General features: G+C 46.9%; 1 protein-coding gene across 1 annotated transcript in view; it reads left to right on the forward strand.

Moving 5' to 3' along the window:
- Positions 1-25,731, forward strand: part of ADAM10 (ADAM metallopeptidase domain 10) — a 508,880-nt gene that overhangs the window by 210,395 nt on the left and 272,754 nt on the right. Inside the window, exon 3 of the mRNA XM_085643752.1 lies at positions 17,100-17,218. Within this exon, the coding sequence (XP_085499878.1) occupies positions 17,100-17,218 (119 nt within the window). The remainder of the gene's footprint in view (positions 1-17,099; positions 17,219-25,731) is intronic.

Below are 25,731 nucleotides of genomic sequence, written 5' to 3' on the forward strand. Positions count from 1 at the left end.
TGCCGCGTTCGATGGCAAATCCGCCGGAGCTACACCCGTTGACCCGTACCGACGCCGAAGGATGCTTATAACAGTTGAATACCATGGTGCGGAACCTATCCCCGATTCCCAATTTCTTGAGAACCAGCTCGAGATACGGCCAGTGAACTCTGTCAAAGGCCTTCTCCGCATCAACGGACAGCAACATCCGCTCCCCCGGGATCCGCGAGGCCTTCTCCAGAACATGCGTCACCCGCTTGGTATTGTCAACCGTCTGTCTGCCGGGCACAAAGCCAGCCTGGTCCGCCTCCACCAATCCGGGGAGGTGCGGACCCAGCCGGGACGCTAGAATCCCTGTATACAACTTGAGGTCGACATTTAGAAGCGAGATGGGTCGATACGAACCGCAGAGGGCCCGGTCCTTCCCAGGTTTCGGGATTACCGCGACTGTCGCCCTCAGGAGATCCGGTGGGATGGCTCCCGGTTCGGAAAAGGAATTAAATAGCCGAGTAAGGACAGGGGCCACCGCCGTGCAAAAAGTCTTGTAAAACAACGACGTGTACCCGTCCGGGCCCGGGGCCTTACCATGCTTCAGCCGCGCGATAGCGGAAATCACTTCCTCAACATGGATATCTCGCTCCAGGTGGTCCGCCTGAACCGGATCCAGCACCGGAAGGGCCACCGACTCCAAGTAGCCTGTGGCATCCCGTGGCGAGGAGGGCTCCTCAGCATACAACGCCTCGTAGAAGCCGCGGAAAGATTCCGCTACCTCTGCGTCCCCGGAGACGGCCACCCCGTCCGTGCCCACCAGTTCCTTCATGACGCCACGCTGCTGCGTGACCCGGAGCCGGTGTGCCAAGAGCTTGCCACATTTGTCCCCCCCAGTGTAGAAGGCATGTTTCAAGCGCAGGGCGGCATACTCCGTCCTATCAAGATCCAGTGCCGGCAGGAGCTTCCTCGCAGCCTTCAACTGCCTCCACACCCTGGGCGCCCCCGTGCGGCGGTGGACCTACTCAAGCTCCCGGACCTGAACGGTCAGCTCGTCCCTCTTCCGTTGCCGCTCCCTATTTTCGGCTGCGGAGATAGAGATAAATTCCCCCCGGAGGACTGCCTTCAATGCCGCCCACTGTGTCGCCTGCGAAGTGTCGGTGTTGCTATTGTGAGTTAGGTAGTCCTGTATGACCTCTCCAATGCGCTGCACTGCAGAATTTTTGTGTAAAAGGGTATCCCGGAGGCGCCACACCCCCCGAGAGGGGGAGGCCGCCGGCCACTGGAAAACGCCGGTGACTGGTGAATGGTCAGACGGTCAGGACCCCGATGTCCGCCGCCGTGCAGCGGCACGCATCGGTCCGCTCACCAGAAGGTAGTCCAGCCGTAAGTAGGTGCGGTGTGCGTGTGAAAAGTAAGAGTAGTCCCTATCCGTGGGGTGCATGGAGCGCCAAAGGTCGTGTAAATCCATTTCCGCAATCCGGGCCTTCACAGCCTGGGACAGTTCCCCCGTCTGCGGGAAGCGCTGCGCCGATCTGTCCATCACAGAATCGAAGACAATATTAAGGTCTCCCCCCCCCCCCCCCCCCCCCCCAAATGACGTGGCAGTCGGGAGAAGCAGTGACATCCACCAACACGGAGTCTAGGAAACGTTCTTGGTGGTCGTTTGGGCTATAAACGGAGCCGACCGTAAACGCTATGCCTCCTAAGCGCATGCGATACGCCAGAAGCCTCCCCTTCTGTTCAGCACACTTATACAAAACCTCCCCCCTAAAGGAGCTCGCTAGAAGAATGGCTACCCCCGCCGTCTTGTTCGCTGCCGAGGAGAAGAACTGGGTAGGGAACTTAGCAGAGCGCAGCCTATGGCAATCCCGGGACAATGTGGGTCTCTTGCAAAAGGCAAATGTCCGCCTGCGTCCCCTCCAGCAAAGATAAGATTGCTCTGCGCTTCACGGGGTTATTCAGACCCTGAACATTAAGGGTCACCACCTTTAGGGCCGACATTCCTCTCGGGGATCGGGAACGCCGTGCAATGGGCAGTGGATCAGCGGGTAGGGCACGCGGGGCAGCCGCGCGGGACAAGCCAAAACAGACCAAGCGTGGGCATGGACAACCTCGGACGGGACCTCCCCAACCCCAGAACAACCCCTACACCCACCCAAAACACAACCCTGGCAACTAGCCAAACGCAAACTCAAACACCCCATTGTCCCAGTCAAGCCCCAAAACGGGCAAGTCCGTAGAAAAGAACGAAGTGGACGTCCAGCCACTCCCCTCCATCTGCTCCCCCCCGCCCCGTACCCAGCAGTTAAGGAAGCTAAAGGCATCTCCCCCCGGAGTGAGTGTTAGGCCGTCAAGGCCACGCCGGTGGAGCCGGCCGAGTCCCTGGCCGCCGCCCTCAAAGCATCGGCCATGTCCGCCCTGATGGTAGGGGAATCAGGACGCCCTGCGCTGGCCGCTGATCGTCGCCTCGTCGACCTCCGCCGGCTCCGTCTCTCCGAGGGCCTCCATGACGGTGTAGCTCCTTCCTCCTCCGCCGCCGTAAGCCCCAGGACTCCACAAATGTCCTGCAAGGAGCGTAGCTGGTGTAGCACCCCATTCCACCGGAAGATCAGGCGGAAGGGATGTCCCCAAGAGTACGGCGTCTCGTGTTCGCGCAAAAAGTCAGTGGCAATCCTGAAGGACCTGCGTTTCTGCAGCGTGATGGCGGAGAGGTCCTGGTAAAGCGCCACCGGCCGCTCCCGGAAAGTCAGGGGCTGTTTCCTGCGGGCCTCAGTCATGATGCGTTCCTTCAGCGGGAAGTCGGGCAGGAAGGCCAAAATGTCCGGTGGAGGTGCCGATGACTGGCGCTGCCGGCCAACCCTATGTGCCCTATCAATGCTAATGGGGAAGTCCGCAGCTTCCCCCAGTATCTCTCGGAACAGGTCCCGCAGGTAGCCCCCCAGATCGGACCCCTCGTCTGCAGTCGGCACACCACGCACTCGAATGTTGTTCCTCCGTGATCTGTTCTCAAGGTCCTCAGAGTGGGCCTGGAGCTCAACACACTGCTCCCGGAGGCGGAGAACGTCCTGTTGAAGATGGACTATCTCCTCCTCCCGGCGCTGGGCCTCCGTCTCCACCGTTTCCACGCGCTCGCCAAGGCCCTCCACTTCCCTGCGCACTTCCCGGACCTCGCTGGCCACCTCCCGCTTCAGTGTCTGGAAGTCCTCCCTGAGGGAGCTGAACAGTTCCTCCATAAAGGTCCTCGTGACGGGTGGCTCCCCCCCCAGTCACATCCGCCGAGGCCCGGGAGGACCCCGGCGAAGGCTGTGTTCTGTCCCGCAGTTGCTGGGCCCTGCCAAGCATGTCCGGCAGGGTGCGGTCCCCCTTCTTCGAGCCGCCTCTTCCAGACATCGCAAGCACTGCGGTCGGGCTCAGGTCCAGCCGCCCTAGGGATGCCCAGCTGCTGGCAAGCGCTCGACGTGGGTGTCCCCCCACAAGCAGAATCGCTGCGTCACAGGTGACAAAATGGCGGTCCAGTCCGGTCACCGCCAGCCGCGGGTGCCCATCCGAGACAGCAATGGAAACTACAGTGGGGGGCTCCTCTTCAGCACATCCCCCAGAAAGTCAGCCCGGCGGCAGCAGCGGCGATCACATACATCCACCAGCAAGGGCTCCAGTGAAGGCCAACACCACTGATCTCTCGGGGACAAGATGGCGGCAGGGCGGGGCAAGGCAGAACGACCAGGCCCGGCGACACCGCCGGGGCCCCCAAAACGCACAGCAATCAAAGAGGTTCCGCCACCGTTTCCAGTCTGTCACACGCAAGGGCCCAGACGGGCCGCCCCCATCAGAAAGTCCGCCGTACTTCGGTCAAGGGACAGGGGCCCCGCAGTGCGAAGTGTCGCCGACACCAGACTGAGTGCCAAAGCGCCCGTCCTAAGTCTCCCGCACCGTCGGGTCCCCTCCCGCGGCTCCTTCACCCTCCGTCGAGCGACGGGCCAGATTCCCTCCAGATCGCAACTTTCAGCACCAGGCCCAGCCGAGGCGCGCGGACAGCACTCCGATGCACTCCGCCTCCCAGGCCTCCGTCGCTCTTCGAACTCGATCGGACCTTTTGGGGGACTTCCCCCGAGGCGATCCGAACCAAAGCGGCAACAATGTGCGCACCAGGTGCTCCGCCACGCTCCTCACACGCTGAGCCTCAGCGGGGGGAGAAAAGCGTAAGAAAAGGGCTCAAGCTCGGCCGGGCCGGAGGAGCTACGGGAGGAAGCGTCCGCTCACCCCGCCATCTTGGCCACGCCCCTGACAGCCAATTTAGAACTAGATTGTGCTCTAGTAGGCAACTATTGAATGTATCCAAGTGGGGGTTGTAGATTGCCAAGGCTTCTATTTGCTGTTTTATTGAGTATTGGCTTTTTATATTACAACCTTGACTGTTGATTAGTTCCACACAGTGTTTGTATTAGAAGCTGGATGGAAAGAAGTGTTTTTTTTTGTAAATGACTTCTCTGGGGAAATTGTTTTTGCTGTATTATCAAATTTATTTTCAAAGGTAATGATCTAAATTCCTTTGCCTCAGAATTCAGTGCATGAATAATCGCAGCTCTTGATACTTTAGCTCCTACTAGAGTAGCAAACTCCCTCCTACAGCATGGACAATAATCAATTAAAGGACCCTAAATGCTCCTGCAAATACTTGAACAAATCTGAAGGAAGGAGTATAAATACGTAGACAAAGTGCATACAATCAATTCTTGGTTATAAAAATCTTATAATTTATGCCCGTATCCAATACTATGCATCTGAAATCGGCAAATATTCTTTACAAATTTTTTGTTGTCATTATGAAGAAGCTTATCAATCCCTCATCATGCATTAGTTCAATTTAGCCGTTGCAAAATCTTTGCAATGAGCTCTCCGATTTGTACACCTGGAACATTTTTTAATTCTGATATCTTTGTTATAACTTTCAAACCAAACACTGCACCTGATTCTTCTGTCCAGGATCAAGTTCATTCTATGATTGACGCCATCACTTTTGGCTCCCCCATGATCTGTGTTAACCTTATATTCTTAAGCTCATTACTGAGCAAGCTTTTCCCACCTTAACGCATATGTTAAATCTCTCCATCACACAAGCATTTGTAACTAGCTCCTGGAAAACTGCCTGCCTATTGAAGAAGCTCACTGCAGATTCTACCGTACGTTCTATTTTATGGCCAATCTCCCTTCTTACTGACCCTTGGGATATAGAAAAGATCATCATCCTGGAGATTCCTCAAGCCAGTTTCCAAGCAGTGCATAGCTTGGAATTGGTTCTTCTTACGATCACTGATACGATCTGACTTATTTTGAACCAGGGTGGATCTGCCACTCTGACGTAAAGTCTCTAAGGTTCGACTCCTTCTCATGTAGGCTCCGACTCCCATCTTTGTTCACGGAGGTCTCAGTCTTCCTTAACTTAGACAATTGATGCCGCCATATTCCCTGACTTATGCAGAATCATTGTCATGTCTGCCTTTTAACTCAGATGTTGCCTGACCTTATTTTCATAGGAATTGTGATACCGTCAAGTTCTACGATTAATGACCTAGATACAACATCCAGTCCAACATGCGTCTGGGTCAAATTTCTACTCATCCTCCTATCAAGGTTAAATAAGAACACATAGCCACATATAATCAAAATAATGTAGTCTGAATTTGTCCTTTGACCTTCTATGTTCATAAGGAAATCTAACGCGCATACCTAGATGCACATAATCTATGTCGGACATTCCTAAACTTATGTACGACATTCCCATTTCTGATAAGATTTATAATATAAGGACTGCTACTCTGGTGCTCGTCAGGAGAGGTCCTTCGCTCAGATTATCACCCGTGATTCTTTTGAAGATAGTCACACCTTTTGCCAGCACCCTTCACACTTCGCTGATGATACATCTGATACATCTATCTATCAGTCAGGAGACATTCATATTGCTCTTACAGGAAACTGCAGTTGTCCAATAGACTATTGGTGCAAGTCCCTAGGATCCGGCTTTCCTGCCGCTCCTTTTCCTATTTGGGAGCCTTGGCTTGCATAAACCCCTGCTGGACCGCAATCACACTGATTCTGAACGTCCATTTAAAAAGAAGCTTAAAACTTGGCTTTTTCCTCAAAACTAAGTGACGTGATCATTTACCACCCTTTTTAGGTCTCGCCTGGCGTGAGCTGCGCACATGCGCAGTCTCGCTGGCAAGATTTAATGATTTTGGGTATTTTCTGTAAAGGCCAATAAGCCCCGCTCCTCTTTTCCATTGGCCGGCGTCACCGTTTATGCTAAACAGTGGCCAGCCATTTGAAAAAAGGTGTTTGACGTTTTTGTTCAGCTTTTTGAGCCGTCCCATTTGGACGGGCTCGTCTGCCTTCTGTGCGTCGTGAAAGCTTTCTTATCTTTATGGGGCCATGTGTTTAAAACACATGGCCCCATAAAGACAAGAAAGCTTTCACGATGGACGAAAGTGAAAGCAGACCGTGCTTGTTTCTGTATTGAATGGCGGAATTTGTAAACAGTTCCTCAAGTCCTGAGTCCGATTGAAAAAATATGGGGGCTTATTTACAAGCCCCTTGCGCCACCAGTAGGTAATTTTTTTTCTAGGTTAAAAGACGCCCCAGCGGCGCAAGGAGCTTGTAAATATGCCCCATGATGTTGTCATGGCATTGAGAAACTTTAAACACTCACAATCGCAAAAATCCCTAACGTCGCGACACCAAATGCAGATTGCTGACACACTTTTGACAGTGAAGATGTTTCTCGCCCGGAGAGCGTTGTTTGCGATCTGCCGGCCCCAGGGAAGCCGCCGTCTTTCGGGTCATTTCTTGAACAGTCCCCAGATCTCTGCTGCACACACAGGGTCGGGCTCTAATGGAAGGACAAACGAGGAGCGAGGTGACTATTAGATGTGTATTGATATGGAGAAATGCTAACATTACTATGGGCCGATAATAAATTCACTGGAATCACGGTAATTTGTCATAGCTCCTTAATATAAGGGCTGTCAACGAGGATAAGGCAAAACAACCAGAGCTGCCGCCTTTGGTATTGGGGAACGGGGTTCGAGTCTCAGCGTTTGCTCATTCTGTGATTCTAGGCAAATCACTTACTCCCTTCAAACAATGAATGTGTGCTTGTGTAATGTAACTGGTGCTCATGCATAGCTCTCCAATTCCTTCGGGTCGAGTGCGTTTTGTTGTATTTACACTGTTATGGATGCATCTTTTATGGGACTTATAGCCTATAATAACGGTCACATTACCACTCTTAACATTTGATATTCCCTCAAATCGTTTGTTTAAAATGTACAAAAGCTGGGTATGGATCCAGAACTGAGGCAATTAAGTGCCTTGTGCACTTATTTGTGTTCATCGGTCTGCATGCGACATTGTGTCTCCACCTAATAACCAGTGTTGCTCCTTGGAAGCTATGCCTAGGACCACCGAAACAATATGCTACTCCTCATCATAAGGGGCTTATTCCTGGCACAGTTGTCAGTTCATGATATATTAATGGCAGTGGAATACCTGTGGTCAGGGCTTTAAGTGGGATGAAAAAACTGGGGAGTCTCTCAAAGGGGTGTGGCCAATGGAATTAAGGTTGGGGCTTAAACACGTGAGCAAAAAATCTGTGCTTAGCATAGTGTGCTGCCAGACTTGAATTTTGCTGCTTCTGTCAAGGCATCCAGATATGATACAACAAGTAACATCATACCTACAACAAGGCAGAACTATTGGCTTTGTCAATGGTTGTTAGTTGCATAAGATAAATAAGCAGCAACGATGGCTTGTATATAATATTGAAAAAGCTTCCACTTAAAGCCCTGGTGACACCACGACAATTTTGCTGCTCCTGATTTTCGAGAAGAGAAATACAGAGAGAAAATGACTCTCCTTAAAGTATTTCCCTTCCCCTGCAACGCTCACCTGTCATGCCGTAACTTATCCACTTGTGAGAACTGAACATGCGCACATCGATGTGCCTGCTGTCACTACAGTCTGGTAAGCAAGCATTGGCATAGCCAATAGGTCTGGCAAGCCCTCAATGGAGCACACCTAAGCCACTGAGGTTAGTAGCTTTTTTTTCTTACTGTAGATAGACTTGGTTGATGTTGACCAAGTAATCTTAAAGAAAAACCTTTTGGATTGGTTTTCAAACACCCAATAGAGGGTTGAAAGGCAGTATGTCTGAGGGAGCCAACAAAAGCTGAGAACACATGAAGCTTTGTCCTACAACTGCCTTCCTCACGAGCTTCTCAAGAGTCCACAAACAAAATGGAGAGTAATGGATCTAAGGATATTGTTATTGAAGAAAAGCCAAGTCCTTAAATTCAAGAATATAGACCTGAGGATACCAGTGCAAAGAATAACTGAAAGATTGGATTACAAGAGAGGTACTAAAGGAACAGAAAATGAAACAAACATTTCTAGAGGGGTCCCAGCACTGTGCAGTGTCTTCTAATGAATCTTGAACTCAAGTGTTAGAGTGGCAAGTCTTCTTCAATGTCTCGGTGTTTGAACTTTCTATTGGGATTTATGAACTGGAAGAAGTACTCTCAACACTGTGGAGTATAAATGTAGTGTCAGTAGTTGAGTCCAGCTAGGCCACACCCTTCAAGCACCCCACCAGGTTTCAGAATGCTTAGTGGGCAGATTAGCGTGTTTTGAGGGTGATGGATGGTCCACAAAAAAGAACTGATTTGACGAACTAAAGTTTCAGCTGAACAAGATGTGAGAAAGTGCCATCTTTCTTGCATGGTATGCCCCCACTTTTTGCTGAATTGCTGAATGTACTTTGACTGAGTATGCCCTGGACTCCTGCCAATCAGGTGCCCATGGCCTATGTTCCTTACGTAAAATCCCAAATTGGCAAACCCTGGCCACATGACTGCCCATGGTAAATGGTACCCTAGGTACCCAGGGCCTTGTGACCAGGGAAGGCCTCTTAGGGCTGCAGCACTTATTGTGCCACCCTTAGAGGCCCTGTACCCTAACACAACCACACTGCCATTGCAGGCTGAGTGTCTGGGTACAAGGCAAAACAGTCGACATGGCACACATCCCTGTGTGCCATGCCCACAACCTACACTGGCCTGGCATAAATCATCCACCCCTCTAGCCGGGTGCCCTATGCCAGTGGTGTGGGCACAGGAGCATGAGCCCTGTGCCCCTACAGTACCCAGGTCCATTCCTGGGCACTGTAAGTGCAGTGCTGCCATTTAAGAGGATATGGTGCTGGGAGCTCGTCAAACACGAACTCCACAGAACCATGATGACAACACTGAAGAGAAGTTTGGTATCAAACTTCTCAGCACATTAAACCCGCACTGATGCCAGTGTGGGATTTAATTTACAAAGCACTACAGAGGGCATCTTAGAGATGCCCCCTGAAACCTAACCTACAATCCACATCTGGTCTGGGAGGCTGCCTATGCTGCCACACAGCAGACATTTTGCTGGACCCCTGGGTGGAGAGCACCCGCTCTCTTGGGCCTTCAACAATGCACATCCTGGGCGAGGGGCTAGGTCTCCTCCCCCAGGATGGACAGGGGGAAGCTTCAAAGGCATGCCGCCTCTGAGCTTCTCCAGGCCACTTGCTGTACCCAGCAAACTGGCCCCCACCGGTTCTAAACCCCCACTCAGGCGGGAAGACTGGCCGGAAACCCCAAGTAAGGACAGGGGATGTGCCAGCCTGCCAACCCCACCCCTCAGGTGGGGGGAGGCGAGGTGAAGCACATCTACGGGCGCTCCCCATCTTGAAGATGGGAGGCCCTGCCCAATCAGGACTAGGCTACAGCCCGCCTCCTACAGGAGAGTGGCCGGATAGTGGGTGTACCCACACCACGGCAGGGACCCCTACCTGTAACGCCCCTAAATATAGTATTTAGAGGCACCCTAAACCTTCCTTCTCCAGATTCCGAAAAGGCAAAGAAGAGCAAGAAGAAAGAAGACCCGCCGTGCAGCTGCTAAGAAGAGGAGGACACCAACTGCTTAGGCCCCAGCCCTACTACCCTGTCGACCCTCGAACCTGCTCCTGTTAAATTCCGGCACATCTTGTGGCCAGCAACCTCACAAACCCCAGAGGACCTGGCTACCTTGTGACTGCGCATCTGGGACTCCCATGAGCAGTGGCTCTGCTCAAACCAAGTTTCTAACCCTTGGCATCAGCCAGGAACCTCGAACCCTGCACACTGCACCCACCAAGCCTGGCCTGTGCCAGAGTGGACAAAGACCACGAGGACGACCCCCGGCAACTGTGACCCCGAATCCGGCACCCAAGGACTCACCTCGACACTCCTGACGACGCCTGCAGCCTTAGAACCAGGCCCCTCCCCCCCCCCCCCAACCGCGACCAACAGAGGGTAAGTTTACCTGACACCAAAAGGCACCCTGACGCCCTGCGGCCCCCCTGTGCCCGACTCCTGGGTACCTACCTATCCTCCAACTACCCAACTTACCTCTCGAAGTGGTGGTGGCACCTGAAGCATCTTCGCCCCCGAGCTTGCAGCCTTTGTTCAACCTGGAGCTTTCCCATTGAAATCCATTGAGCGCCCGAAGGCTCAAAAGCACCCTGCACCCAGCCGCCCGAGTGGCCCTGGCAGTGTAACTTCTACTCCTACCTACTTCCCCATTTGCCCTGAGCAAGTTACCAGGAGCCCAGCTCCCACAGCCGCCTGGCCTGCAGCCACCAACCAAGGCCCCCCTGCCTTCCATAGGATAACATTGGGCCTAACTCACTCGCCCCAGTGCCGCTGAGGGTGTAACAACTGTACCAACCTGACCCTGGGAGACCCCTGAGTCTGTGCCCAGAACCTTAACTGCCAGTCGAGTACTTACCCAAAAGCTGATAACCCAATTTTCTTCCATAGGGTAACATTGACTGGTTTCTTCAGGATTTCTTCTAAGTGTGGAGTTTATAAAACTTAAAATATTCACCTAAAATTACCGGAGTAATGAAAACGGAAATACTCAACTGCTATTAGGAGAGATCCCAGTGCTGGATCTTGGTGCCCAGCACTGACCCTGAAAAGTAATTACAACCGTTACCATTAACCCAATTTTCTTCCATAGGAAACCATTGACTGTTTTTCTGTGAAATTTCTTCTAAGTGTCGATTTTTGCAAATTACAAATATTCTTTAAAAATCGTACCAACTGTGAAAACGTAATTACTTACCTGTTTTAGATAGAGGTCCCAGTGCTGAACCTAGGAGCACAGCACTGGATTACAAAAGTAACAAGAACATACTTTACCTGTACCTTGAATTTTCTCCCAAAGGGAACTATTGACTGTTTTCTATGAAATTTCTAAGTGTCAACTTGTAAAATAGCAAAATATTGCCTAAAAATCATAACAGTAACTGAAACGAATTTACTCGTTTCCAAGACCTGTCCCAGGACTGAATCTAGGATCCAGTCCTGGAATTAGGAAAAGTAATCCTGAAAGTAATCCATTGCAAATAACTTAAAAACCCACCTTGAGCTCAATGTATTATTGTGTTTGAAATTGTGTTGCCTATTCCAACAACCTGTAACTATTGTCTACAAAAGTCAATTGCATATTGCAAAAGTATTTAACTAAAGCCTCTCATTCTGAGAAAGTATATTTAAATACCTATTGTTGGTTCTAAAATAAAACGAGCATATATTTTTTATATAAATCATTGGCCTAGAGTTCAGTTATTGAGTGTGTGAGACCATTTGCTGACTGAGTGTGTACAACAAATGCTTTACACTGTACTCTGATACTGCCTTACTGCTCGACCAAGCTACCACTTTAGAGAGTAAGGTTATATCTAACTTTAACCTCTATCAAACCTCTGGGGACTGTGGACTCTGTACACATTGTACGTATTTGGGAACAGTATATACAGAGCCATATACAGAGCCACTTTCTCACACAAGGCTCTTCATCATAACTTGTGTAGTGAAATGTAGAAGCAGCACCAGGCACTGCAGTCCTTTAATAAGGTGTTGCAGCTGTATTCCAAAGCCTCTTTATAGCAGAGAACAAGCTTGTGGATAATGAGTAGAAAGAACCTCTCCGATCTCCCAGGAGGAAAGAGTTTGGTTCTTGGACACGGTAAGTGGAAAGGTTGATCAACTGCTTCCACCGGGATGACCAGCAGTTTTATTTCATTCAGCATTTAGTCCATCTCGGACATCCAGCAGCAGAGGCCAAAGTTCTGGAGCGCATGCAGTCAGATTCTACTTCATACGGCTGTAATCCGATGTTGATCTCCTGATGTTCTACTGCAGCCGCTCAACACTTTCCACCTCCGGGATCTAGTAGCACAGGCCCTGGGAGGATCCGTACTTGAGCAGATGTAGGATTTATTGAACACCTTTGTCATGGTGGGTCTCCTGATGCACTTTGCTTTTCAGTGTAATCCCAAAAGTAGCCAGTTTCTGTTGTTTGTCATGTTTTTAGTAGATAGATCTAAAGAAAAAGACGCCAGTGGATTAATTAAACGTGTGCCCGCGCAATAGAACCAAAATGTTTGTTACTGTATGAGGCCCCCCCCCAGCTGTTTGGGATTAAATCCTGGTCAATGGCTACAGACGAGGATGTTTAAATCATTATGTGCAGAGTGTACAGCAGCTTGAACCCTAATGCTGGGTGTGCACCCCCAGACAGGCGATCAGTTGATGATTTGCTTAGTTCGGTTTTTTAAGATGCTTGTAATTCAGGTAGTGATGTATTGCGTTCTACGGTCTAGCGATTCTTACTGCTTGAATGTCATTGCCAGTGACTTTTGTATGTGTAATCTTTGGTGAAGAGCACTTGCCAAGATGAAAATCAATAAATTGGCATTTAAAAAGTAACAAAATGTGCAAAATTCCTATTCTAATGGATATTACAATGGCTTTTTTTCTCCATCTTCTGCGATTTACCAACAGAGAACTAAAAAGCTTTAAGATGGTAGCTTTATCAAAAGCTCCAATGAGCCAGACTTACTTATGTTGGTAGAAAGTCTGGAGATTGCAACTTCCTGGAGCGCTCGTGTCCTTGGACACATCAAGCACTTCGGACTTTGCCTGGTGCTGGTGGCTGAGACTGTGCACGGAATAGCGACCTCAGCTCTTGAGTGTCACCTCCAGGAAATGGCTGCTCTTGGTACCCATGGACAGTGGTTAGGGTAGATAGAGTTTAGCACACTGAAACCTAACAGGTGGGTAGAAAGCCATTAAACCACGGTTATTGAAAAACTGAACTGTGATTGGTGGTTATTGTAAAATGTAAAATCACTGCAACCAGAAACCGCCTCATGGGTGCACTTCAAGGCGTGAACCACCCAGTCTGGTACCATAGAAGTCCCTTCACACGACTCCTCCCCCTCCCCTTTCAGACTTGAGTGGTAATGAATTGAGAATATTTAGAGGCATGTCCCACTTCTGCACATCTACACCTCTCAACAGAATTACACCTTCTATGATAAATTAGTCCTTGAAACTTCCTGATATAGTACTGCTAAACTCCGAAGTGTGACAGCAAAGTGTAATAGGATAGGCACTTGGGCGACACAGGGCCCTTGGAAAAAAAAGACCTGGTTAATACCCTAGTAAGACAAGTGAGAGGTATGCACATTTGTGGCTGGCATCGGTATAACCGTAGAGCATTTAAAATATATTTACATTTATATTTGATAGTGCAATAGTAATATGTACACTTGAAATAGGAATGGATGAGCGTGGTGATAAGAAGATACCACAATGTGATTAGTAGGGGTGCAGCCGGCATTGTTAATGCGTCTGTCAGCTGCAATGCAACGGTTGTACAATAGTGACCAGTATATAGAAGCAGGAGGCGTGAATGAAGTGAGCAATGGCAGGGCAGGTTTAGTAGCTCTACCATTGCTGTAGTTTTACTTTCAACATCTGCAGCGAGGGAACAAGTTTCAGGTTTAAAAGGCATTCTAAGTTCTTAAGTGCTTTATCCCGGAAGTCGCACTTAACAAAAAAAATGTTGCGGAGTCTTTTTTTAATGTTTATTTTTTACCAAAATGTTCATTAGGATACGTAATTTGCATCACCATGTGTACATAGCCACTGCGTTGGTGAAGTGCATATAACCGGAACAACCAATCATGACATACAGACTCCATCATTTGTCTGTGTCCTGGTCCATGAGAGCTCGCCCTACTCATTCCTCACCTTATACGAAGGATTCACCTCGGTGCCTAGCTTCTGATTTGTACCTTTCATCCTACAGTGTCACCCCCACCCTTCCAACCCACCATGCAAACCCCTCGTTTAAGAATGCCTGCCATGTTCCCCAGATTTTATCATGTTAGTGAGTACACCCGTCTTTCCACAACTGCGTAATGACCCATGCCTCCCTGCCACTCGCCTAGGGTGGGGGCTTCTCATAGATATCCATCCGCACGCTAGGTCTCTTTTAGTCCTAGTGCACCCTACCTCAGCAGCAGACCTCGAGGTTGATGCAGTTTGGGCCTGACCTACAGCCCATTACTCCTAGCCTGTTACAGCGTGTAGTAGGCCCTGCTGTGCACGTAATTAAGCTGGCCGAGGTGGATACACGCTCCTGTCGTGAGAACCTGGGGTGTCATCCGTGCCTTCCTCCACTCATTGTCCCCAGCGCCCTAACAGCCTTGCCTCTTCTCTGGCAAGCCTAGCATCTGGTCCAGGCATTGACCAGGAGAGATTGGACAGAAGACTTTTTGAGTAGTAACTTAGGTTTGCTTCTTAGGTTGTGGCTTTTACCAGAAGTTCTAGTTTTTGGAGGTAGGGGGAGGAAATAATGTGTATGCTAAAATCGGTTGTTGTGTTAGTGGAGCGAGATTGTGTTTGCAGCTTTAGGGAGTTTAGAATTGGAGTGATTCTATTGAATTATCTGGTTTGAGTGATCGTTCTGGCTGGAGAGTGGCAGATTTCACAATATTGTGGAAGCTGTTAGGGCCTATAGTTTAGCGAAGCTGCCAGGAGAGAGGGCCTTGGAGCGGTTAGGTGGTGAGAGGATTTCAGTTTTTTTAGGGTTAAGTTTTTTAGTTTCATTTGTAACATCCATGAGCACATGTCGAGTAGTGATTGGGCGAGAGTGACTGTCATCTGTGCTATGAATCTTTAGGTAAAGCTGCATATCTTTTGCATATTAGTTTAACACGATACCTGCCTTGGAGAGAATCTCACCCAGCGGGTGAACCTACAGCTAATAGGGAGCTTGAATTGTTGTACTCCAAATGGAACGATAGTTTAATGCAGTATGTTCTGTGGGACAGGTATGCTTTGAACTAGTTTAGTGATGTACTAGAAGCCATTCTACTTCATAAAGCCTGTAGGAAAATATTTTGGTTGATCGTATCAAAAGCTGCTGATAGGTCAAGAAATACGATCATGTAGTGTTGCCTTTGTCAGAGATCTGTACGAGTCCTTGATCTTGAGCATGGTGATTTCTGTGTGTTCTCTGATTTATAATCAGACTGACACAGCCTAGTGTTTTTCAACTGTATATTTATTCTACTGGGTAGTTGCACATTTCTCTGAGTTTGGCAAGGAAGGGCAGCACTGTAATAAGTCTATTGTTTTTAAGATTGTCCAAGGAAAGTTAACTTTTTTTTCAAAATGCAGAATAAACATGACCCACTTTAAATTCTTAACGTAGCAGGACAGGGATGAATTAGTAATGTCAAAATAGGATGAGGGTTTGGTCTGACCAGTCGTATGTATGATGTTGGCATACTGCTGTAGCCAGGTTTAGAAACCACGAAGGCCAGGTCAACACTTTTTTCTTGATAGGAGCGTTTCAGTGCTGTATATGCATACGTTCTGAGGAAAGAATTTAGTTGCCTAGTGTGGATGTCTTTTGTTTTAGTCAAAAGGAGGTTAAAACATGTGCCGGGGGTGAGAATTGATATATAAACTGGTTCCAATGTCAACAGTAAGAGCTTTGTAGGACCTAGCTAAGAGAGCAGATATTAATGTGCAGTTGAATGACTCTTCACAAATGATAGCTGTGCCTCTACGCTTAGTTCTCTCTGGGTGGATTATCTTGCAGCTAAGTAGCAGAAGGTCGATGAGATGTATGGATGAGTATGTGAACCCTATTTCTGAGACGGTATGCAAGTCAAGGTTGTTTTTCTAACTCAAGGTTGAGATTGTGTGTCTGGTGTGGTGTTAAATATTAGATGGTGGATACTAATCAAGTTATTTGTACACTTTGATCAGTTATTCAGTCTGAATACTAGTTCTGGTCGTGGTGTAAATGGTATAGACTTGGTAACAATGTTTTGGTATGAGGGTTTGGCTTGGGGACTTCCTCAAGTGTGTAATTAGTTAGTGTTGAGATGTTGTGATTGGGGCCTAGAGAGGAGATAAGGGAAAGACTTGTGTGTGATTGTGCGTTCCTTTGTTTTAGTAGGAGGGTATCTCAGACTGAGGTACCTGCAGCTGGGAGTGAAGGGCGAGTAGCATTGGAGCATGTGATTGAGACATGGAGACACGTGTCCTTCTAGCCAAAGATTTTGTTACAAGTTTGATATAGCATGGTAGATTTAGTTTGTGATGCGGTACTGCAAACCTGTGTGGACATGGGTAGGAACAGACGAGGAGGACGTCTACGGGGTTGAAGTGAAGGGACGAGGGTTATTAGTGCAGAAAGGTTCTTAAACATGGACAGTGTTCAGAGTCCTTTGAGTGGCTCCAGGGTCCGGAGGGAAGGCATTAGGAGAGTGCTGGTATTTGGTTGTATCTGTGAGAGCTGGCGTGGCTGGTTCAGTTGTAACATAACCTATAAAGGTGTGAGGGTGTTTATCACTATAGTTGGCATCCAGCAGTCCTCTGTGTTGGAGGTAAAAATGGAGGGTGCCCGAGGAGGCTAGATATGAAAGTTACTAGTGTTTGATTTAATATTGTTTAACAGGTTAAACTTGGTGATAAAAACGTGGCGATTGTCTGTAGTAAGAGGCAAAATCTTGACAATGTTATACAAATATATGCCCGTGTATGTGTGTTACACATACATGACAGAAGGTCTTTTGTGACCGAGCTATGCTTAACACTATACTTCTTCCAGAAATAATTTGCTCTGTTTTTGTGTTCTGTTTGTGTCTGGCCTGCCTTCATTGTGACCCTAATTTGCTACTTTTTTGTTCTTAGACAATTCAACATTCGCATGAAGAGGGATACGTCAATGTTTTCTCAAGATTTCAAATTGGAAATTGAAGGAAAAACGCTGGACTATGATACTTCTCATATTTATACGGGGCACATATACGGTAAGATTATGCAGTTTTTAAATAACATTTACATTTTGTCAATATCCGCCTTCAAGGATAGGAAAATAGGCGGTCTCAGTTAATGTTTTTTGGTGCTTTCATGTAATGTTTGCTGTTATTGTTGCTAGGTGTTTTGTGTGAAATCTGCGGCAGCTTTAATTTCTTTTTACCCTGCGTATTTGTCGCTGCAGTTATATAAATAATAGATTCTGTACCATAAGCCCAAAGGTAATTTCAACTTGACCCTTTAGATAGTCTGCAGAAGATTGGAATAACCGTCTTTTTTTGTGGATTAACTGTATTACTTTTGTGCCTGACATATATTAGTATGACTTGTTCGTTTGTGGCGGTACTACCTAGATAAAAGGACAAAATGAGCATTGCTACTTTACATTAGTTTCCAACTTTTTTTCATTGTGGAGCAACATTGAGCTAATCTGCTTTCTTGTAGAAACAGCTGTGGCCCTAATGGTCTCTTACTGGTAGATGTGTCATACAAGCCGCTCTAGAAAGTCGGTGTGATGTTTTTTATTTTTTATATTTTTATAGTTGGAAATGTGGTTATTTAAGGTGCTTGTCTTCACATGATAAGCACATTGAAGCCAATATTTAGTTTTTTTTTATGGTGAAGTATGTATGGACTGTAGTTTATTTTCAATAATAGTTATTTAGTGTTAATGGTCAGACTGATGATTAAGACACTACGTTGGGCATCCTAATAATTGTAGCAATTTGCATAGGTGGTGGTGTAAGGCTGCGATTTCGCCTTGGTTTACTCCTGCTGGTACGCGCTTTATGTTTAGGGTGTAAAATAGATTTTTACCTGGATTACTAATGAAGTGCGTATCCTGACATTACATATTGAAATTTTAATGAATTGGATGGGATCGCACTGCCTCGGCAGTGTGCCGACTTAACTCTTTAAAAGATCCTTGTGTAAGTACTTGTGCATTTTATAACGCGGTGAAAAAATGCATCTTTAAACTCCCCTCTATCATAGGCCTCCACGTTGCCTACCCTGAGAGCCAACTCGGGTTTAACATATATTGTTTGCCCTTTGCCTGAGGGGCAAAGTGATTGTAGCTGAAGGATAATGTGAACTGGTGCTGGCAAGTTCACCATTGTGTACTCTATTTATTGGAGTATAAAACATTAGTTTGTTTATTTAAATCTACCTGCTAACTGAATCATACAGGTGGCCACCATAAAATGTATTTAGAAAACAGAAATCTTCTAGAAAGGTGACGCGTTTCAGTATACTTTGGATGAAATAAGGAAAGATTCTGCTTAGAGTTCATGATTTAGACCATTGACCCCAGAGATCATTTACAATGCACTCCTCAAGTTTAGGTGATTAGTTAGACGTATTGTCAATAATTATTTACTCTGTTACTGCAGTGAGTCCAGTGGTGAATGTCCTAAGGCTGCTCCCTCTTCAGTGCTCTGCTATGCAGCACCATGTGGGCAATCTTAACTGAGCGGCCTCCTGACTTACTTCTAGCAAATAATTGGAGTCTCGGCTGTTCACCTGGTACTACTACTCATCCCTGGGTCCACTGCTAGAAAGGGAGGTGGAGACATTTGAACCTGGACCCCTCTTGTGAGCTAGAGAGAGTCACCTGGTTACTCTCACTAAGCAAGTTATATCGGTGGCCATCTGTACGAAGGGTTTGACCTTGGCACCTGTACATGGACCGGCTCCTTGCCGGTGTCCTTTCTCAGCTTTAATCCCATCTCTTCGGTCTCCTGTTCTCAACCTCATCCCTTCCCACAATGCACGGCCTGGAGTGGGCTGGTCCCGTTATCATCAATAAGTGAAAAGAAAACCAGCCGCCTTTCAATCTAACTGCGGCTTTATGCTTAGCAGATACACACATCTTATTTGTAGCAGCTTAATTTTACTCTTTGAGAACGTTGTGAACACAGTTTGCTTATATGCACTCTGAAGGTGCTGTTCACTAGACAGAAACATCTTAAAAGTTAAACAATTGGATCACAAGATAAATTCATGAAATATTAAGCAAAAAAACAAAGTGCAAACATAGTGACTGCCACTACAGTGGAAGTGCTTTTCACAGATACGTGGAAAGATATGAAAGAACATTTTAACACGAGAAGCAATTTAAAATGCAAGCCCATTTCTCCTTTGTGCACAGAAAGGCTGGTCTATGCATTTTTAGGTCTCGCCTGGTGTAAGACTGCGCAGACATGCGCAGTCTCGCTAGCGAGATTTAGTGTTAAAAGGTATTTTCTGTAAGGGGCATTAAGCCCCGCCCTTCTTTTCTATTGGCTGGCGTCACCGTTTATGGTATAAACGGTGGCCAGCCATTGGAAAAGAGGTGTTGGTGATGTATGTGCTTGGCTTTCTGAAGCGTCCCACTTGGACGGCCTCGCCTGCTTTGCGTTCGTTCGTCGCAAAAGGTTTCTTACGAAACCCTTTAACAGGCAAGGCCGTCCAAGTGGCTCGGCTGAAAAAGCCTAGCAAATACGTGATGGCGTGCGCTTGTTTTTATTCAAGCTCCGGATTTCCCACTCTGCTCTGCGCCAGTGTGTGGACGAGGGCTTCAAGGCCACATCACTCCTTCAGTGTGATTGCTGCCTGCTCGGTCCTGTTCCGAAGCACTGGGAACAACTTGCAGCAGCAGGACTCTAGAGAGGAAAGGGGCGCCTAGAAGCTCCTCTGCCTCGCGGGATGGAAAAGAGCGCGGGCGCCCCCCGTTCTTCCTCCAGACAGCCCAATCAACCGGCACCCTGGAGACCGGAACTGCCTGTACGGAGGAGGAAGGGGTTGGGAAAGGTAAGGGTGCGGGGCTGGGAGGGGGTGAAGAAGTGGGACTCATGAGGCGGAAGAGGAAAACAGTTCTGTCCTCTCTCATTAGAAGATTCTTCCACAGGACCATCCCGTCCTTCTTTCGAGCTTTCATCGACTTCTTAAAAAGTCATGATGTAACATTTGCAATCTCTGCCTTAAGCTGGCGTCCTATTAAAAGCTAAAGGGTTTGTTCCCAGCGATGCGTGCCTGTTTATCGCCTCTACGTACACCCTTGGAGAAAGGCACTTTAAACAAAGTCGATGAATAAGTGGTGCATGAACCACAGAGGGAGACGGGGGCGTAATGTCTCGGAGGTCAGTGACGCTCGGGCCCATCCTCACATTCAGCAGAGGCCCATCATTTTGTTTTCCGTCACTGCAGCATAGTTTGGTAGGGAGGGTCTGGGCTTCAGACTAACCAACAATCCCGCTGGGTAACATACATTCGATAAGAAGCAGGGCAGGAGGGGCATTTAAGGAGCAGTAGGAAGGGAGAGCAGGGCGATTCTGAGCAGCCCGGCCCAGGAGGGAGAGGCATGCAGGGAGCTGAGGGCAGGAACCCGGCCTTTGGGTAGTGGGCTGAGGACGGGGAGTAGCTGATTACTGGTCTTGAGAGTGCAGAGAGCCGGTGAGTCAGATGGATCCAGAGGCGAGGGGATAGCTGACACCCTGACGGAACCAGTAGGATAGCTCAGTGAGATATACACCTACATAGATTTTCCATAGAAAAGCCATTTTTTTCATAATAACCATGATGTTGATCGACGAATAGGGTCAAAACATTCCAATAAAGGTACATTGATTTGGGGTTTTTCAAGGTAAGTTTAGGGCAGATCTGTCAAGCAGGGCCAAGAAATAGGGTAAAGGGGTCCCAAAACTGCCACAGCCTTTTTAATTCTATGGGGCTCTTTATTCCTCTATACAGTAAACTAATTACACCAAATTTGCCATGAAGGCTGAACTTCACTCAAGGAACTGCCTTTGGTTGGTTTTATGTAAATCCGTTCAATAGTGTTACAGAAATTAGCGTTTAAAAGGGTGGTCGGTTGGGTATGAAGAGGCTGCATTTTAGCAATATCTGACAGTTCATGGATCCTCTGTGGATTTGTGAATCCAGTTCAAAACCTAACTCACCCCATTAGACAGGTGCTTTTTCTCCCATCGACCACTGCGGATTTGCATATCCGGCTCCATTTGCAAATCTGCCACATTCTAATTGGCTGCTTATCACAGAAGCATTTCTGTTAAGACTGCTATCACCCAACTCAGTGCAGTTAGCACCCTGTTGAGAAAACCTTAAACAACAAGCATTGGTATAGCCAATAGGTCTTGTTTTTGGTAGGCACGGGGAGATTAAGTGATTTGCCCAGAATCACAGGATGTTGTGGGGATGCCGAGACTCCAACCTGGTTCCCAGCTCCAAAGGCCGCTCTGACCCTTAGACCACATCCTCTCCCTATAGATTGTTTGTTTTCTGTGTCAAAAGTTGGTTTTGTTTTTGTGTCTCTCATAGACCGCTTCTATCCTTTATTTGTTTTTAAATTGCACTACTTACTAGTTTATCATGTGTTTTGCATTTGCAATGCAATAGGTCTGGCATTTACGAGACTTTCAACTATTGGCATTGTAAATGACTAGGCCTTTTATTTATGTTTTCAAAACGACTCCTGGGGATTGTAAACATCAAGGGGCCTTCATGTCAAGCTCAAAGACCTCATAATAAATCAGGTCTTCTCTCCGGGAAACTCATTCCTTAGCTGGCCTCTAGGCAGTGACAGGAAGGCAGGATTACAGTACCAGCACGAGACAAGCATTTGCAATGCAATGGGCCTCGCATTTACGCGAGTTTAAACTATTGGCATTGTAAATAACAATGCCTTTTATTTCTCTTTTAAAAACAAAAATAAAAGGCATTGCCATTGCAATGTTAATAGCTCAAACTCTTGTAAATGCGAGACCTATTGCATTTTTAATGCTTGTTTAAGTAGGTCCGATTAAGTGTCCCTCAATAAATGATAGTGCAGTGCAGGCCACAGATCTACAGTTGTCTTCAGACTCCCCTCTGGTTTAATGATATGTCCGGTTTTATTATTGTTTTTGGTTGATGTCCTGTGACACTCACAAAACTTTGCGTTCTCCTCCGAACAAGGACAAGGTATCTATATATGAACCAAATGATGACACTATTGTAATGGCGAATCGTGTTGGGGTTGGATCTAAGGTACAAATGTCCCACATATTATCTGGATTTGGACGATGCATGTGTTTCCCTGTGCATCGAGCGTCTGTGAATTGGCATAAGTGAGAGAGGTTTGAGAAATTGCCGCTCAAAAATCGTTGCAAGAGAAATTAAACTTATCGAATCTGGTAAGCACAGCTCCCTTTCTGGTTTACGGTGTTGACCAGAAATGAAATCTGTTGGCATGATTTTTAGGCAGCTTGCAAATTCATATGTCTCCCAGGTGAATGTCAATTGTACGTTTCTTACATTTAGATAAATGTATTTCAAGTCTCCATGTGACCACTCGCTGCAGGTGTTCCAAGGAGGAGTTTCTGTACGAAATTTGTAAAAGTGTAACTTAGGTTTATCACTTAAATTTCTCATGTGGATAATTCTAAAACATCTTCTCCTACCTTTAAATATACCCCAGACAGCAGGCTAGATCGGAAACTTTCCAAAGCGCGGCTCCAACACGCAGCTTGGTGTTGCCGTGTGACTCGGTGATGGCTTCGTTCTGTCACGGAAGTGACAGTGGTGCAGTTCAGAACACAAAATCTCCTCCTGCTTCCACGGACGGAATGATTCCTCAGTCACACGCACATACACCCATCACACACTGGTGGGGCCCATAACACCAACATTCATTCTCATCAATCTATCCGTGCCTCCAGAGGGATCTTCAAATATCCCGAACTACAATTCTATTACTTGGATAGAGGAAAATAACATCTGTTAAATTACCCTAACAAGTCCTCCATCCGGAGGTCGATTAGATCATTTAGTTGTTCTAGAAATTTGATGAAACGCCTAACTCTTTACTCCATAAACATTTTAAAGAAATAACCACCCGACACAGTTCTTCAAACAATGATTTTTTCTTTATCTAATGAAATTTTCAGGTTAAATCCTAACAATGCAATATTATCTTTTGTCATAATTACCTATTCTGGCTAATTGTCGTTCTCTAAGTCAGAAACTGGTCCTCAGAAATTCATCAGAGATTCTACCGTCCCGTCCTCTGCTGTCAGCGTGGAGTGCCGCATAGAGTAGCATTGATCAGGGTGCGTCTCAAGCTCTTTGGGTGGTAACCTAATTTCCCTCTCTGGACTACTAATATTTATACTGAAATTTACATATAACAGTTACATTTTCTTTATTTCCAGGCCGTTGATTGGCTGAATTCAGCCCCGTCCCAATACTTTAAGCAACATTCTCCAAAGTTCACATACGGATGATGTATAAGCTAGGCGCATGGGAAAAGCTGTTCCCAGGTCAGGAAAGTATCAGTCTATTGTGAATAGGTGGCTTTTGGTTCCCAGATGGCAACATTTGGTCCATGTTCAGGGACATTGGCATCTCGCCCAGAGTAGTCTTCATAGACCTGGTTCAAACGTTCATGGTAAAGCTACGATGAAGTCAGTGCAGGCGCCTTCCTCTGTTGCTCTGTGCATGAAGTCATGTACTTTAGTGAGGATTCAGTCGGCAGCCATCTTTTAGTAGGCCGAAATAGTCAACATAAGTAAAGGAAACACAAGATCGCAATTAATACATAGAAATGACTAACAGTGTTATTCCCTTTACTAATACCCTTATGTGTATGCATTTATCTAGCCATATGCAACAACTAAAGCCTTTAATGCTGGTTTATTTAAGCGCAAATCACGTTAATACTGCTTAAACTAAACATATAAGTTTAATATGCGTACAAACTTAATTCACTTATTATTTTAGCCATGCTAATGCATTCCCACGTATATTCTCTTGATTAATAAGGTTGGTTAGTTCATCACAGCACACTGTTAATCATTAATATTATTTGTTTAGTAATTTTAATATAAACATATATAAATGGATTGGGTATACTAAATTTTTTTTATTTTACCTGCTCCATCAACAGACCAGAGCCTTATATGTGCGCCACCCCTGTGCATTGACATTGGTTCATTTCGAACTCTGATCTGGAGTGCTGTTCCATTTTTCGTCCGAATCTAAAGATCAAAATGCAACGGGCAAGGGAATGAAGTCCCCTCTTAAAACTACAGAGTTCAAACTATTGTGTGGCTGTAGCAACCAGATGTCGGTTGTGGACCTGCACAAGGTGTGCCTTTGGTGTTTGAGCTTGAGGTACGACTCCAGGTCATGCTGTGAGTGCTCCCTCATGCGGCAGCAGGTGATCTGGGACTGTAAAGCAAAGTTGAACATCGCTGAACATAGGAAGCAGTCACTGACCTCTCGAAAGTCCTGCTTCAAGTTGAGGGCGTCAGCCTGCTCTTGAAGCCAATCTGCGATGGATCTTTTTGGGTGAAGTCGTTCAGTAAGTCAAAAACAAAGAAGAGATATAAAAAAGCTAAGTTGGACTTGACCCTTCACTCTACTGTCTGAAGAGAAGTCTTGAGGGGTCAGGGTGGCACTGGATTTTGCACCTCATCGCGGAGCTGTTGCCACAGTTGATTCTGATGTGTCCTCCCCCTCCACCCTCTGGCGATGCCACAGCAGGTTGAGTCCTTTAAGTAGGTCATGTTGTGTATTTTTGTCACTCTTCTGGCTCCCTCTAGTGGCTTTATGAACCCCAAGGTGGCCTGGCGGGCTTGCGTAACCACCAGCGGATCATTCTCTGTGGCGTCTAAGCTTCTGGATCCCTTCTCTGGTGCCCCACCGACTCTGGTGCCAACATTAACTCTGGCTACAAAACCTGCCCTGGTCCCTCTTTATCGATGCTGGTACTGTCTTGGAGTGGGTGGACAGAGCGAGAAGGTGGAGGGGGCAGGGGTGGTGTACGTGCCAACAAGAAGTGGGAGCAGTAGGAGAAGGTGGCAATGAAGGTGTAGGTCAGAAGCAATGTGGGTTGCGTAATTTCTGGACATTACTTCCATTTTGTAAGTTACTGGAAAGTATATATTCTGGGTTTCAATTATGGTTCGGCTCCATGAGTTCCAGGGTTTGTAAAGTCTGTTTACTGGACTTCAGTCCGGAGTACTCTCAGGTGTGGGCCATTTGCCCACTACTGGTAGGGGAAACTTTACAAAAAAAGAGAGCAAGCTCAGAATGGCACACATGGCGCTAGAGCAGTACCCCAAAGGCAGGCCAAGTGGACACATCACCCCTCCCCCCTCCTCCCCCCCCCCCCCCACAAATCTGAAGTAAATAATAAAAAGAATGACCGAGACCTTTGAAGATTATTTTTTTTTTTAATTAGTTTAAAGTTGTTGTGATATGTCGCATTCACTTGCATGAATGTCATATTAAATATAACCAAAGTCATAACCTAGCGTTCTAACGGGTTTGAAATCATGCACATAATTCTTGTTTTCCATATAAAATATTCCCAAAAACCATGCCCTTGTCTCGTGAGTTGAACCTGGCCAAAAGAGGTTTTGCTTATTACATTTTAGCATACACGTAAGCTTGTTCTATGATTGGCTGCAGTTGCTCTGATAACTGGGATCTTGCATGGAGGCATGCAGGCCGCAGTGCTCCGAGG

This window comes from Triturus cristatus, chromosome 3_1 (genome assembly GCF_964204655.1).
Source record: "Triturus cristatus chromosome 3_1, aTriCri1.1, whole genome shotgun sequence".
In the NCBI taxonomy this organism is placed as follows: domain Eukaryota; kingdom Metazoa; phylum Chordata; class Amphibia; order Caudata; family Salamandridae; genus Triturus; species Triturus cristatus.